Source organism: Biomphalaria glabrata, chromosome 13, assembly GCF_947242115.1.
Source record: "Biomphalaria glabrata chromosome 13, xgBioGlab47.1, whole genome shotgun sequence".
In the NCBI taxonomy this organism is placed as follows: Eukaryota; Metazoa; Mollusca; class Gastropoda; family Planorbidae; genus Biomphalaria; species Biomphalaria glabrata.
The window spans coordinates 30,759,828-30,777,307 of record NC_074723.1 but is presented as its reverse complement, the minus strand read 5'-3'; the positions used below and the strand labels follow the sequence as shown (position 1 = coordinate 30,777,307).

Genomic DNA, 17,480 nt, shown 5'->3' with positions numbered 1-17,480 from the left:
TAAGGTCTTGACTAAAAGTTTACACATGTTGCCTGTTGATTAGATCTACTATTTTGTCGAGTTAGGTATATATTTTATTAAAATGTACACTAATCAAGTATAAGACTTTTATCATTTTACTACACAGTTTAAATAAAAAAAATGATCCAATCTTGAAAATGATGTATTTGTCCCCAAAAAGAAAAACTTATACAAAACATTAACCTTTTAGTTTGTAATGTTCATCTTGCTCGGCATCAATATCCAGGGTCTTGTGATGACATGCTTCTAGCACAGCCTAGTCTTAAGAGAGGTAACTCTAAGATATACAGTTGTTTATTTACAAGAGGACAAACATATAGTTACAATGTCTGCTTTGAGCAAAGCCTCTTTATGAGTTCTAGACTTAGGCGAAACTCCTTAATCTTCTTTATTGTCTAATAATTGTCATTATTCATCTGTAGTCTAGTTCTTAGCAGTGCATCTTTCACAGAACGAGATGTCATGTGTGCATCACAGAGTTACATATCAGAGTTACAACAATATGGTTTATTATATTTTCCCTTTTATTTTTTACATCACAACCCACAACCTTTGAACTCTAGTGATGATATAATATGCAAACTGTCATGTTTAGTCATCAATGGTGTCAACTCCAGTTTCAATCAAGTTATTTCATTTGTTAAATAATTACCTTTAATGAAGCTACCGAAGTGGCATGCGTCAAAGTCTTTCTGTTGTTTTGTTGTTTAGTTAGATAGATAGATAGATAGACAGACAGACAGACAGACAGACAGACAGACAGACAGACAGATAGATAGATAGATAGATAGATAGATAGATAGATAGATAGATAGATAGATAGATAGATAGTGGTTAGCGTGGTCGAGAGGCCAAGTACGCTTGAACTTATCTTGGCTTGGCTACCTAGAAGGGGGCTCGAGGTTCGACACCCGACTCGGGCAGAGTTGTGTTTACTGACCGCCTAAAGGCAGCACGGAAAACCAACTCCTAGATACCCCCTCCCGCCCCCCCCCCCCACTGGTCCACAAATGAGTTTGGACCAAAGTGCTCTGAGCATGCTATAAGCATGAAAGTAGCGCTATATAAAAGCTATAATAATAATACTATAATAATAATAGAGAGAGAAAGTAATAAAATTAAATAAAGGATATTTTATAGTCATCAGAATTAGACTGCACTACCGGGATCTAATTTCAAGGCGTCTTATTTTCTCCCAAACTTATATATAGTCTTTTTTTAAACTCATAGGTTTTCCCTATTGATTATTGCACTGGAAAGCAGACATTTTAGCTCTCTTATATTTTCTAGAGTGGCTATTTCTTAACGGAAGAAGTAAATTCTAAAAGTCCAACCAAGATTTAATAGCATTTAGTTTTAGGTTCTTGATTTATTGGTTGATGTTTGTTAACATAGACCCTAGTGCTTCATTTCATTGCTGCCCTTTTCTTGCTAAGAGACATATTACTTTGTTCGAACTATTATTATGATTATTTATTTTTGTTCTCTACAGTATTTAAATTACGATCAAAAAGAAGATTACACGTTAAAGTCTTTGTTCTTACTTCATGGTAATGTATATTTTTGTTAACTATAAAATATAACTTTATCCAGATTTGTAATATTGATATGTAATCGCTAATAATGATAATGCGATTCTTTACGTTTTGTAATGGCAGATTTAGGGAAACGATTTATTTGGAGGCCCGAGTAGTTTAATTATTAATGATGTTTTACGGCAATATCAAGTCTAGCTTCACGTCGTCCTTCAATGTATCTACCTCTCAAAGCCGAGTCTTACTCAGTGCTGCTATGTCTATGTTGTAACCTTTGAGCTCCCTTGCTATTAGTGCAGTGTTAAGGCTTCCGCGCGGTGTTGATTCTTGGAAATAGAACTAGTGTAGATCTACGTCTGACTGGAAGTAACACTGAACTCAAACTACTTCAGCAACACCGGCGAAAAGCCGAAACAATCAAAATATGTAGTCGACGCTAATGTTGGTCTACAAATGTATTTAGTAACCAAGAAGGGAATCGTCCGATGTACAGCTATGTCCGTAAATGCGTATCTCTATTCTACTGCTCTACACGAAGCGTCTTCTTTGTAGCGTCACTTTGAGCGTTCTTGTTTTTAAAGATCTGTCACGTCACTTGTCGCTAAGTAAAACTTTCTCCTTATTCCCGAAACAAATAACTAAATCCTAATCATGTAATTATTGGCCCGAATAGCACAGTCCACAGCAGCCCTTTCAAAACTTAAAATAATATGGAAAGATAAGGGCTTAGCCCTCGGCACCAAAATCAGACTGATGCGCTCTCTGGTCATGGCCACATTTTTATATGCTTGTGAGTCGTGGACGTTGAATGCAGAGCTTGAGAGGAGGATCCTAGCAATGGAATTGAGATGCTACAGAAGGATCCTAGGCATCACATTCAAAGACCGTATCACGAACCAAGAAATCAGAGACAGGGTTACTGTAGCGATCGGAGCTCATGACGACCTGCTTACTATTGTGAAAAAAACGAAAGCTTAAAACCTTTGGCCACATTACGAGATCTACGGGGCTCGCAAAGACCTTTCTTCAGGGAACAGTGCCAGGAAAAAGAAGAAGAGGCAGACAGAAAAAGCGATGGGAGGACAACATTAAAGAATGGACAGGCCTGCCATTGAGAGAGGTTCTGAACAAGGCAAAAAAAAGGGAGGAATGGAGAAAGACGGTCGACAAATCTTGCCTGGTGCCCCAACGGTCCAACAGACTAAGGGATAGGTAAAGGTAAAGGTAAATCATGTAATAACAGCAGTACGTCTTTCTGGTCTTTCAGATGCATTATTATTAAGTTAAATGTGCAAAATACATCCACTTATGATAAGAAGAACTATATAAGTCTTTTTATTTGAGTTTCCAACGTTTATTTAAGGTTCATCACAGACGTGGTAGGCTGGCTATGGAAATTTTAGAGAAGGACATTCTCTTGGCCAAGTTTTTATAGCCCTTTCCCCATGCTATGAAGATGAGAAGTGTTGCTCAACCCTTAGTTTGCCTGCTATTTGGTTTCTTTGGGGAACGACAATATGACCTTTACTACCTTTGTGTAGGGTTGAAGCTACGGCTTCCGAATTGCCCACACCCTACCTCTTCACAGCTTGCCTTGAGAGGGGTGAAGTGGGAGGAAGACTAATTGACTTGCGGTAAAAACAATTGATTTAAGTGAGGAGGATTCGCTCAATGGTACTCTTATGTGCTAAAGACCATTCTTTTCCAGAAACAAGATAGTATAAAGATGCCCAGTTACGAGTTTGGTTGAAGTGGTTTGCCCTAGAATTAATATATGTCTAGTTCTGCTCTAATAGGCTTCAAAGTGCTGTACTATTCTTTTGCCTTTCTTTTCCGGTTAGACTAGTTCTATTGGCATTTCTCACAGGCCGCCAAGTCCAAACTTCAAATGCAAGGTTTAAGAGAAGTACAGTTTACCCTCTTTCTGGGAAAGACCGAGACCAAGACGGCCAGTTAAAACCTTTTCCGGGGTGCGGCAGCATATCAGAAGAAGACGATACGACTTCGTGTCAATCAGTGTTGCTACCTCTCCTTGATACCTCTTACACCCTATGTAAAGATTACTGCTAGGACTGCATGATCAATGGAAAAATATACACTTTCTTTATCTTCTGAATGAAAGAAACCCTTATGTAATTGTAGAAGTTTAAGAAATATATTTAATTCTGTTATGTTACAAAAATGATCAATTTTTTGGGGAACTATTTCAATTGAATAAAAAAAAGTATACTCGGCAATATCAGATAAATTTCTAGATAGACATTATTGTTTGCCCTAAATCATTAATATTTTTCTTCACAGAGTCTAATGGTGTCATAGCGTATATAAATAAAGGTCAGACTGTTGTTACTGCAATTAAGGAAATTACTTCACTAAATGTTACAGGTGAAATCTATGACAACAAACTAAGAGATTCCTATCTTCAAGTCAAATGGAAAAACATTAAAATCTCAGATTCAGGAAAATATGTTTGTGAAGCTCATGTTCAATATGCAGAAGGAAAATCTGAGAAGGTCAATGAAATGCTGACCATTACAGTTCTAAGACCAACACTGGATGACTTGGTGAATGTAATACAGAAATTAATAGCACAAGCTGATGAAGACAAAGAAAATTTACAAGCTAGTAAACAAAAGATGGAAAACATTGAGGTAGATTTGAATACAAATAATCAAAAGATCCAAAGGATTAGAGAAGAAGTAGATACAAATAAACAAAATATTACAAGTATTAAAGAAGACATAAATACAAATACACAAAATGTCAAAAGTATAAAAGTAAATATTGATAGAAATATTACAATGCTTAGAGAAGAGATATTGACAAATATTCATGACATTAATGAAGACTTGAATACTTGCAAGCGAAATATTGGAAATATACGAATAGATATGGATATGTATGCCTCGATGCTTAAAGACAAATTAGACATTAATACACGAAATATCAAAAACTTAGAAGTGGTTATGGATACAAATAATACTCAAATTAAAAAAGACATAAATATAAATATACAAACAATCAAACAAATTAGAGTAGATATGGATACTAACATTACTAGCTTAAAAAAAACATTGGACACAAATACTTTAGATATCCAAAACATAAAAGTAGATTCGGATACTAATATTACAAGGCTTCAAAAAAACATGGATACAAATACAGGAAAGATTAAAATCATAAAAGTGGATATGGATGCAAATATTACAAAGCTTAAAGACAATTTGGAGACATACAAACAAATGATAAACAATGTTCAAGAGAATCTGAGGGCAATGCTGTCTAACTATTCAAGTGATCTAGAAGAGTTAAAAAAACAAATTCTTGAAGGTACAGTATTCATTTTTTTTTCAAACATTCTCTTTCTAATATGAAATAAAACATTTTTTAAATGTCTTCAATATACAGTTTTACTAGATAAATATTTTGTTTATCAAAAGTTAAACGAGAAGAAATATTAAATTAGAAATATGTTTTACTACATTTTTTTTAAAGAAATATTTTAGTCTACCTTTAGAACTAAAGATTGCCGCTGAATTTAAAATTAATTAATCTCAGACCGCAACTGACAAATTTAAGTGATATCACAAACATTTTTAAGAGGATCGTGTCATGCGTGTCAGCTGTCTATGTAGGTCAAACCCTTACGTCTAAAAACGTAACATCTGTTTCCTTAGAGAGCAAGCTGGTAGAGGAAGATGCCATTTTTTTTCACTAATCAAAAGTCGTGGGTAATCAACCTAAGCGAGACTTAAGCTACTTATGACGATTATGAAAATATAGAAATATATGTCTGCAGTGCTCTTTTCTCATTAACAAGGGAATTTACTATAAGTAAAACTAATATTAGAAGAGATCACTGAGGAACTGAGGACAGTCGAAGACAAAAATCTAAAAGGGAGAGGTGGAGTCAGATGTGATATCAAGAGACATATCCCTAATAACACCCAAGGAAGGGAGGGAGTATAAAAGTGGAAACTTAAGTAAGACGGCTTGACGGAAGGAGTGTCTGAGTAATGAAGGAGCGGCTAAGTTATTTCTATCAACAGGTCCAGTCTTTTGACTTTATCTTTAATTGGTTCAAAAGGAAACTAGGGTTGAGGTGTGAGAGAGTGTAGGGCTTAACTTCTAAGTGATAGTCATTAAGTCGGAAGTCGGAAGTTTTTTAGAAAAAAAATAGAGAGTGGGCATTTACAGTCATTTTTAATGCTTGGAAAATCTGTATGCTGCCATGAACCATGCTATCAAGACAGCAACATTTTGTCTGTGCATTTTTCCGAATCAATTTGATCGTCTGCTTTTCATATCCATGCGAATGGTGCCGTATCAATTAATATTTGTGCATTAATCAAATGAGAGATTCGAAAAATTAAAAGGATACTCTCGATGTACAAACTAGCTAGAAAAGTGAACAAAGTTTAACGTTTTTGTGGAGTCTGAAAGTAAGTTAACATCTCCGATTTGTATATAGAGCTCTTTGTGTCTGTTTTTAGTATAACAGAACGATAAAAAGAATTATACAATAAAAAATATAATTTTGCATTCCTAGTTTGAACAGCAAAGATAAGATCACAAACTTGCGTGCAGATATTAGAGAATAGACGAGAATATTTACCAAGAAACGGCACTCTGTCAACTAGGCGGTAACAAAATGCCGTGGTGTTGCTTATGTTTTAAAAAAATTAAATGAAGCCAGATTGTACGTCGAAAACGTAAATAAGTGTTGAACACAAATCTAATGCAAAATATTAATTCAAACAAAAAAGATCATTTTACAATAAGTACGAAGTTTATATTTTGGAAATGTTAATCACTTTTATAAAATATAACAAAGACTGTACAATAAAATTAAACAAGTTAACTCACTTTGTTATATCTCATAAGTACAACTGACTTAGCCCGTTCTTTTCTAAACTTATAATGATCTACCTCATTCTATATTTAGCAACAACCAACATGTAACAAAAATCTCGCTCCTATTATGGAGCTATATTTTCCTCTTCTGTTGCAAGATAGCATGCTTGATTCCAGAACCTATCAACGTCAACTATTAACTTTGACGTTGCTCTAGTGCTGGTTTCAGAAAACCAAAAATAAACTTTACCATTAAAACAACAACTGCTTAATGCGACCTGACTATATATATATAAAAAAAAAGTTTCTATGTCTGTTTATCGTTGCTATCGGTGTCTTGTATCTCTTGTGATAGTAAAACACAATCCTGACGCAAAGGAGGATTTTTAGCGGCTCCCGTAAGGAGAAAAGCCGCTATTAGGTTTGTGCAAAATGTCCGTCTGTCCATCTATTCGTCTGTACGTCTGTCACACTCAGATCTTGAAGACAAGGAGAGAAATTAAAAATATTATTTCACCATACCATGAGGCTTGAAATGATTAGGTGCAAAGGCTACTTTTGGTTTTCTAAAAACAAACCGTTTACTTGCAAGCGATTTTTTCATAAAAATACACCAATTCTAAAAGAATTACGTAAATATAAGGGAGGCAACGTTACAATATGCTAACAAAGAAGGATTATATTTTTGTATCTTCAGAATTACTATGTCAAATATATTTACAAAATGTACAAGAAATGTTTACAACAAACATAAATAATAGTTAAAGATGTTTTTTCTGGTCAACTATCTTCTAAAATTAAAAGAAAACATTTATGTTTGTTTATAAAGGCTAAGAATGCACTTTGTATGTAAATATCACGAACATTTTTTAAATTGGACTTTTGTGCAGCGACTTTCGTGCTGTAGCCTAACGCCGCTGCGTGGTACTGCCAAACTAATTCCTTAAAAATTTTTTTAGAGCCCCCTGTGCATTTTGTCTATTGGTCGGTCTGACCGTAACGTTTAGATTTAAAAAATATAACATTAAAAGCAATTGAAAATCTGATTTATCCTTTAAAAACATCTCTATAGTTTTAAATATCTATAATAGATTGTTCCGGTTGGTTTTGTGAAAAAAAAATTAATGTCAACGAATGTCTGTTACTCTTCTAATTTATATTATATTTATAAATCCGAACGACAGTTGTAGCACGTAAACGTCACGACCAGGCAGGGTTCATACCCTGCTCGATACATCCTCCATCGTCCATCAAGAAGTTAATTACTTTCAATTTAGAAGAACATCCGAAACATGTAAAACATAAAAAAAAACATATTTTTTTACAACGGCTAATGAGTCTTTGAAACATTATTACTTTTGACCATCAAAATTAAATCACGTCTTGACTATTCCTTGCGAATAGGCGAATCCGACAGGGATCCGACTCCAACAGGGGCCGCCTCTGAGTTTTTGTGAAAACACAAACTCTCTTTGTAATCTTGATTATTTCTAGATTTTTTTACCTTTTTTAAGGATGCCCACATGGGTTTTGTTTTTTTCCAATGACTTTACCAACAGCATTTAGGATTCTCTGGGGTTTAGTCTTATTTTTATTGCTAAGATTGCCATACTAGGCAGTGATATTAAAATTTAAAATATTGCCGATGTGAGCGTGATAAAACACAGACAAGGCCTTTTCGCTAACAATAAAAGAGGACAGTTTTCTCAGTAATCGTAATCTTTCCTGCCCTTTTTTCTGATATAATCATTATTTGCAGTAAAATTTAGTTTATTGTCTAGGATACCAAAGTATTTAAAAGTTTACATTATTCCAATACTCTCTCTAGCCCGAGTAATTGAAACTTTAGCTTCCGGGTTAAAGGTCATGTGTGACACCAAGACAGACGGCGGTGGATGGATCATCTTTCAAAGAAGAATCAACGGAAAAGTAGATTTCTATAGAGGCTGGAAGGAGTATCGTGACGGCTTTGGAGATTACAACATTGGGGAATTTTATCTGGGAAATGAAAATATTTTTAACTTAACTTCTACTGGACAATATGATTTAAGAATAGATTTAGAATTTAACAACAAGACATACTTTGCGCAGTACGAAAACTTTAAAATATTAAGTGAGACTGAGAAATATAAACTACAGATAGGAAAATATTCAGGAAATGCTGGTGATAGTTTATCAGATCATAAGAACATGTTCTTTAGTACTTTTGATAGAGATAATGACATAGACAGTAGAAACTGTGCAGTAGAAAGATCAGGCGCCTGGTGGTACAATCATTGCACTTCTTCCAATCTAAACGGGAAATGGGAAAATGATACGCATGCTAAAAGACTGCACTGGTATAGTCTACCTGGATCTCACAGAATTTCATTAAGCGAGATGAAAATAAGAGAAAGAAAATAAAACTCACATTTTAATAAATGCCTAAGTCTTGTCCTAGAGTGTAAAAAAAGGAAAACATATATTCTTTCATAATAATTGAGATGAAACTGTTCAGTAGAAGGATTGGGTGCGTGGTGGTACTCTGATTGTTCTAAATCCAACCTTAACGGGAATTGGGGAAATGATAAATATCTCAAAAGACTGTTCTGGTATAATTTACCTGGATTTAAGAGAATTTCCTTTAATGATTTGAGAATAAGAGAAAGTGAATAAAACTCAGATTTAATAAATGTCAAAGTCTTAACAACCTACATTGTAAAAGAGAAGCGATAATATTTACTTTCATAAATATTGAGAATAAGTGTTTTGCTGAAAACTGCAGTAGCTATTACATAGCACTTAAGTTTATGTTTAAAAGAAATAAATTTTTATGTTACATTGTAAATGTTTTTATTCTGTTGTGTACTGTTAGACACCTTATTTATATAGATTAGTTATTTAGCGACGCACCATAGAAGACGCATATTGAACGGGACTAGTGACGTTTGGGATATGTTGGGTTAGAGACCGGAAAATCAGTTAGCGATAGAATACTCCAGGGTAACGACGTGTTTAGTGACAGAGACTTCTACTGTGGCCTTTTATTAGAATAAATATATGTGAAGTTGTTCATCAGTGTTGACTACATCTCTTCACTAGTTAAAACAGATGTTTATTGTTCATCTGGCTTGTTTGTTCAACTACACGGAATACACCCGAACAATTACACCCAAACGCTTGCAGAGTAATTGGTTGAAATTCAACAGTCATCCATAGTTGACTTCAGGACAGTCTGAACAAGCAACATCACAGTACACAACTTGAGGAAGAGTAATTGTCTTCTAATTTTATTTTTTTTTTATTTTTATATAATTAATATTTTTTTAGGTATAGGGTTAAAAACGTTAAAAAATAAATATTATATAAGAAATGTTGTTAGTTGATTTTTTACTTTAATTAGCTAATACACTTAAACCGATGTGGACATGTTAATGTGAAATAAAGAACTTCAAAATATTTTTTAAAGAGATAATAGTACACTTCGAATAAATATATGCTGATATTTTTATCTGGCTCGGCAGATTTAATTTTATAAGAGGTATCGATCCATCCATTCCAGTGGCGCTACAGCCCATGGAGGGCTCTGGTCTGCTTCAATACATCCTTAAATTTAGATTTCTCCTGGGCCTTTCGTCTCCATTAAAAGAGGTGTAGTAACACCAAGATAAGAATGTCATATGAAATATGTCTCAGAAGAAAACTTGTTTATTGTTGTGTGGCTCTGATTTGTTTTCTTTTCAACTCCCACTCACCGCCGACCGGACATTATCACAATTACGACAGACCTACTGGTAGTTTTTTTTTCTACATCTCTTAACGTTAATGGCTACACTTTACCCCTTGCTACAGTGGAAACACTCACATACACTCTATAAAAGTAAAACACTTTTTAAGTCATTACCAGCTTTAAATAGAGTAGAGGAGAACAAAACACTTTTTTATTTAAAACGTTTTAAATACAAATACTTCAGTTAATATCATAAGCTAATTACCGATTTCAGGTTACCTCGTTACAGCCATGGAATAAAATAAAAGATATGAATCCCATTTTATCAAAGGATTAAATAACTACTTCTACCTTATACACTCTGTGGAGATATGAGGTGGGACAAGACCATATTAGTTAATTTATAACAATTTATTTCACTTCTGTTGATGAAGAACATCCTTAATTAACAGAGATTTAACTTCTTCTTCCCATAACTGACGATACCAGCGTTGATTCCACCAGAATGTGGTAAATAATTACGGAGTGATTACGGAGAGAAAGAGTTAAAAAATCAACAACACTTGCGTTTTCATTTGAAAGTCCTGCTAACTTTCCTTACAGCTACTATTTATATTATTCTTTCTTTTGATACACATTTCATAAATTGATTGCTAGACTGTTAGGGGTGCTAAGGCAGACGAGCCACGGCTAAATTAAAACCCCGACAGAAAGTTAATAACCATCGTTGGGGTGGGGAACCCTGCATAAATCATTCCCTAGACATGTGAAACCCACCCTGACATTAATTAATAGAATTACTTTGAAAGTACGGTCGCAAAGGTTGCATTGGCCGGCCCTGCAAAACAACGGCGTAAGCTACGCCGTGGGTCGACTAGTTAATATAGATAAATGTTTCATAGAAGAAGAAAGTTTTTACTCACTTAAGGTCTGTAAGGTTGTTTTTTTTTCCCTTGAGCTTTATTTAGGAAAATGTATAAACAAGACTAGAACTAATAAAATGTTATATTAATATCTATATATCTTTGCTTTATAGCCTCAATCTTTGTTTGGCATCTAAAAATCGATGCCGGTAAGTCAACTTGTGGAGGTTTCTCTACCAATGATTTGGAAAAAGCGGTCAAAGACTCATAGTCATGGGCGTAGCCGGGTGGTTTGGGGGTTTCCCCTCCACACAAACTCACATGAAATAACATTTTAAGACTGATTTGTTTTTGCTTTGATTTTTAAAATTTCTAGGTTAGATTTTAATATTAAACCATCACTCGTCACAGCACAGTCCAAAGGTGGATTTTGACTTTATAATCCTCTTTTAGAGGCCAATTTTGGTTGCCTCTCTGTCTAGGCTCTCCGTCATTTCATGTATGCTTTTATTTGTAGCCCCAAGTAGTGTAACGTTATTGGCAAAATCCAAGTCCGTCTTTCAGTTTTGTTCACGCCATGGAATTGGGACATGACTGCAAACGCTTGATCCAAATTTGTGTATTTATAGAGAATTTTTTCGCTTTATCTCTAATTAATAAGCTCAATAAACTATTTTTGTCTCCTAAACATCTTGGACTTTGACTTTCTTTGGATTTCGGCAAGTGTAAATGGGATATTAAGAAGAGTTGGAAAGTTTGATAAAATTGTGTCCGCAAAAGTATCCTTTTATTCGTTTGACAGGTTTAATTTCATATTCCTCACAAAGAGCAGATAAGATCAATAACACGTATACATTATTCTGTTTGTCAATTTGATATTCATTTGAAATGTTTGGATTTTTTTTTTCAGACTCGAGGTAAATGTGTGATCTTTACAGTAACGTTTTTTTTTTATTGCTTCTTCTTATTTTAGTAGAATTGTCTTTGATATTAATATATGAGATGAATCACAAACTGAGTTCCGAAAATTTTTGGAAACTCATTCTGTACCAAATGTTGAATTTCAGATCAAAATACTAACATACTTGAAGCACCATCTGTGTAGACACCACTAATATTTTTCAAAGATATTGTATACTTTCCCAAAAATGAACCTATATTCTAAAAAAACACTCACAGTATGTGTTAGCCGTTTCAAACGGATTTAAAAACAAACAAAAAAAGCTCTTATCATAACTTATACAGTACAGTCGTTACTTCAAAATAGATGATTACGTCATCATCTTGAAATCGACAACATTTATATGCAAAACCATTTTCCTAAAATACTGGGTATCCATGACGACAAAGTTAGATATCAAAATGCCATTAAAGTTGTTTTGGCTTCGTATATTCCAGTAAAGCACTACTGTTACGTGCGCATGTTAGTGTAAATGTAAAATGCTGCGAATGCGTGTTGAAAGAAGGAGATAATTTAAAATGGAGGAATAGAAACTAGATTGTGTTTACAGTGTTAATGAAGATTAAATTAATTATAAAATATGACGTTGTCTTTATATGTTGATGTATTGTTAAAGAGTCTCTTCGTATAACAAACGTAACAACTACCTAGATCGGCCCGCGGGCCATTTTAATTTCTGACACTCACATCGACAGCCATATCAACGAAAGAAAAAAAAATGAATTAACTTTTCTGATAACTCTTGCTTCCAGTCCACTGTGACATTTAAATCTCATCCAACCACATTCCCTGAAAGTTTTACATTCAGCTTACTTTTTGTTTTCTTCGATTCTCTCATTTCATTAACTCATACAAGTTAAATGGTACAGCACCACTTGCGTTGATACCAAAATCAAGATCTGTAATGATGCCCTGGGGTGCACACACAAGGTGTCCATTACAAGGGTAGCTCAAGACAGCAGCGGATATTTCGAAGAATTAAAGTACCAGCAGTTCTCAACCTTTTATGCTCGGCGACCCCTTTTTACAATCCCCCACTCTGCCGCGACCCCCCCCCCCACCCACCCCCACACACACACATACAGCAATAGAAGAATAGACAATAACAATCCCTATAGGTTGAAAACCCCTGAATTAAACGAAGATTATATGTACAGGAAAACATCAAGGAATGAAATCGATGAAACAAAGAGTTAGTTCAATTAAATTGGGACGGATACATTTTCAACCACTTTTTTTGTGATTTTCTAGATTTGATCCGATGTGTTTATATTAAAGCTGGGTGCAAGTCAATTTGTAAACTTTATATATTTAAACACGTTCTAATGTAAAAGAACATTAATTTTGTAATGTTAAACTAATTAATGATTTTTTTTTTCACTTTGGAAATTTCAACTATATTGTTATGACCCTATTGGCGGCGCAAAAGGGTTAACTACAGGCTCAGCTGACACACACGTGAATCACTCAGGTCAGCGGGGCCATGGACAAGGGACAGTACTACGATTACACGATTACACGCAAATATGACCAATGTTATGGTCATGTGATCGAAAGCCTGCGTGTAAGAGAGACACAGTGTGTAGGAAAGCGGCAGTTCAAGACCGGAGAGCGTCGAGACCGGGACTGTTAGTCGGCTATGAAGTCGGTCCTGGTCGAGTCCTCAGGTGTGGATGTACAAGTCCAGAAAGAGAGACAGTAGAGTTTTGTACGGTGATGTACAGAATGACATTTTTGTTGTTGATGTGTTTGATGCCAATTGTCTAGTATTGGCTGTTATCTACTTATTCACTCATTATTAAAGTACCCGATATTGTGGAGCTCTTGTTGTCAAGTTCTTGATGTGTTGTGTTGTGTTTAGCACTGTTTACAGAAGGCCTGATTAGGAGAGAATCGTAACAATATATATACCTAGAAAATTTGTTTTGCTTCTAAAATATAATTTTACTATTTTTCAGAACTTGTGATTGATGTCCAACCAAGCGTTATATCACCAGAGATAACACCTCAACTTGTGATCAATTGTTCAATAACAAACAACCAAGCTCAACATCTTGTTATCAAATCTTTAACTCTTTCTCGTTATAATGAAACAATCAGAGAATTTGAGGATCTTGTTGCTTTGGATAATTCAACACTAAACCTTAATAAACTAATGCCATTTAAATATTCACATATCAGTTTTGGAAATATGTATATAACTTCGACCTCTAAATATTCCATCTCAGTTTGACGCTAAAGGTCAGCCCTATAAGGCGACAGCTAGTGGCTGTGATAAGTAAAATGCACCACATATCAAATTGTAAAACCGTGTGTTACAGACTATTTACTTTGAAGTCTGAAGTTGTGGACTAACAGATAGTTTTTCATTAAATGAACAATTTATAGCTTTTAGTTTTATTAACTATAATTTATGGTCATTATCACTGTGGTTGTTAACAATAAAAAAAAAAATGTTAAATGACTGTCAAGAGGACTTAACTCGAAATATAACATGTTTAAATATGTAATGACAGAGTTATCTCCTTCTGTGACACAGCGTATATTTGAAAACAGAAAATGTGAAATGTGTGTATTTCGATTTTCGGGGACAAGTTTAAGTTTGGTGCCTCCTCTAATAAAATGAATGGAGGGAATTTGTAAAAATTGACCAGAGTGAATGACAAGAGTGAATCACAAGAGTGACATCTAGGAAAACAATGTGACATAGAGGGCTCAATAAAAATGTATGCTGCGGGTTATTCTTTTTCTTATTTATTATTGTGTTTGTTATTTCGCTTTTATTACAAAAAAAATGTCGTTAAAAATAAATACATTGAATACACTTGAAGATATTTCTTTTATTATTATCAACAATAAAAACTGTGTATGGTGGTGAAAGTATATTGGCATGTAATTAGCCCATATTAAATGACAACTATAGTCTTGAATGATATTCATGACTGTCTTTTGGTCTCCGACTTTAATGATGTAATAACCTTGCAAGCGTGTGAGGGGGGAGGGGTATGATTTTTTTTTACAGGGGGGTGCAAGCTGCAACCTATGTCTAAAAGTCGTAGCTTCTTCAACCCTCTTGTTACGGAGATTATTAAATAAAAGAACTGGTGTCCCAATCCCAAAGCGATATTAAGTGGTCTGTTGTCTTTGTTTCTAACTAATAAAGTTATTTGACACGTGAACCAACTATTTATTATATATACTATATTGTTTATCATATCGAAAGACAGTTGCAAGGATTTCTCCTTCAAGGCTAAAAGCAAACTAATAACATTTATTCTAGGCCGAAACTAGATATAGTAATAAGTACTAGTTGACCCAAGGCTTAGCATACTATTAGCCGCTATTATGCAGGGCCGAATTTAGGCATTGATAGGACCCGCGCTAGGACGAGGAATTGGCTCTTCATCGTCCCCTGTGTCTGGAGTCCCCTTGCGACAAGGTAATAATTTAATCACATTCGTTTGGTCATGGGACAAAGTTCCTTATGCCAGCGCAAAGGGTTCTCTGACCCATGCCCATGTTTTGGTTGTTCCTTTTAAGTTAAGGATAATCAACTTCGTAGTCCAAACCTCCCGCTGGACAACGGGGATGGCAGGGAACAGCTTTGAGCCCTGGGCAATCGAGATAATTAGTCTAGTCGCTAACCGCACGACCATGCATTGATGTTAACTTAATGACAATCTAATAGACTATTATTGAGAAAAAAAAAGATATATTGCACATTTCGGCATGACAACTACCAAATATGTACAATATGTCAGACGAGCGATTTTAGATAATAATTGAAAAAAAAAATAACATAGCATCGGGCTTGTACTTCGGCAACGTCTGCTCGATGTTCTAGCACAGTTTCCAACAGAGCTATTGGCCTTTTCATTTAAATGGAACTAGATTAAGGATGTAGATCTACCTAGGTCTACCTAAACTAAACTTTTAGTTTAGCACTCTTCAGATCTATATCTTCTAGATCAAGATCTAAAATCTAAATATGGAATAATTTAGATATAGTTTACATAAGATTTACATTTGAAAAAAAGCCTAGATAATCTATCAATATACTGAAAGCAATATTAAATTTAAAAATAGTAGATTAGTTATAATATTTTTTTAACAGTGCAATATAGATCTAGACATTTATAAATCAAAATCTATAAATTCTAGATCTTTATCTAGTCTATATAATAATAAACTAGACCTAGAAATTGTTCTCAAAACGAGAACAAGTTTCAGTGGCTGATGATGAGAAATTCGCCAACGAACTAAATTATGTTTATTCTTGTTTTGACAAAGAGGATTTAGTTGATATACACAAAGAACTTTTCAACACTCTGTCCAAAGGAAAACAATAGCCCTACGTAAATTTTGAAACTGAGGATGAAGTGACCTTGTTATTTAAAAGAGTACAAATAACAAAAGCTTCTGGACCAGACAAAATTAGTGGCAAGCTGATCAAGCTATGTGCGGAACAAATCTCTTCTATCTTCTGTCACATCTTTAACCACTCATTGCAAACTTGCGTAATTCCACACATCTGGAAAACTTCAAAGTTCATACCAGTGTCAAAGAAACCAAAAATAGATTGCTTAAATGATTTCCGCCCAGTAGCACTAACATCTATTGTTATGAAATGTTTTAAAAATATATGCTTAAACAACTTGTAGCAAAAGTCAATAACAGCCTAGACCCTCACCAATTTGCATACAAAGCAGTTAGAGAAACTGAGGATGCCATTCTATTGCTTTTGAACCAGCTTTATAAGCATCTCGATATACCCAAAACATATGCACGAGTCCACTTCGTAGATTTATCATCGGCTTTTAATACCATACAGACACATGTAATGATAAACAAACTGAGTAACCTAAATGTAAGCCCTTATGTACAAGCATGGGTTCTAAACTTTTTAATACAACGTCCTCAGTATGTTAAAGTCAACAACACCAAATCGTCAACTCGAGTACTATGTACGGGTGCTCCACAAGGTTGTGTACTTTCTCCTGTACTATACACTCGTTACACTAATGGCATAAGAAGCATCTATGACACAGTTAAACTCATTAAATTTGCTGATGATACTGCCATAGTCTGTCTTATTTCAAGAGACGAAACTCAGTATCGAAGCTCGATAGTAGAGTTTACAAACTGGTGCACCGACAACTTTCTAGAACTGAATGTCACAAAAACTAAAGAACTTATAATAGATTCTAGAAAGAAAAAACAAAATATACGTGAACTGCAAATAAACACTACATCTATAGAACAAGTAAACGCATATAAATATCTAGGCGTTATCATCAACAACAAGCTTTCATGGGAATACCACCTTGGAACTCTGACAAAGAAAACAGCCCAGCGACTCTTTTTTCTATACAAACTCAATAGCTTTAAACTAAACAAGAAGATCTTTGAGACATTTTACGGCGCGACTGTACAAAATCTGCCACCCGCTCCATCAGAACTACGCCAGGTCGTCGCGAAGTGGGCTACTGCTGTCAATCAAAACAAGAACGGAGCGGTACAAAAACTCGTTCGTACCT

At 34.6% G+C, this 17,480-nt stretch overlaps 1 protein-coding gene across 1 annotated transcript; it reads left to right on the top strand.

Moving 5' to 3' along the window:
• Positions 1-261: 261 nt before the first annotated feature.
• On the top strand, positions 262-8,837 carry LOC106073928 (fibroleukin-like). Its single transcript, XM_056009196.1, has 3 exons — positions 262-292; positions 3,858-4,886; positions 8,239-8,837. The coding sequence occupies exons 1-3, from the start codon at positions 262-264 to the stop codon at positions 8,811-8,813; spliced, it is 1,635 nt and encodes a 544-aa protein (XP_055865171.1). The 3' UTR covers positions 8,814-8,837.
• Positions 8,838-17,480: the final 8,643 nt, after the last annotated feature.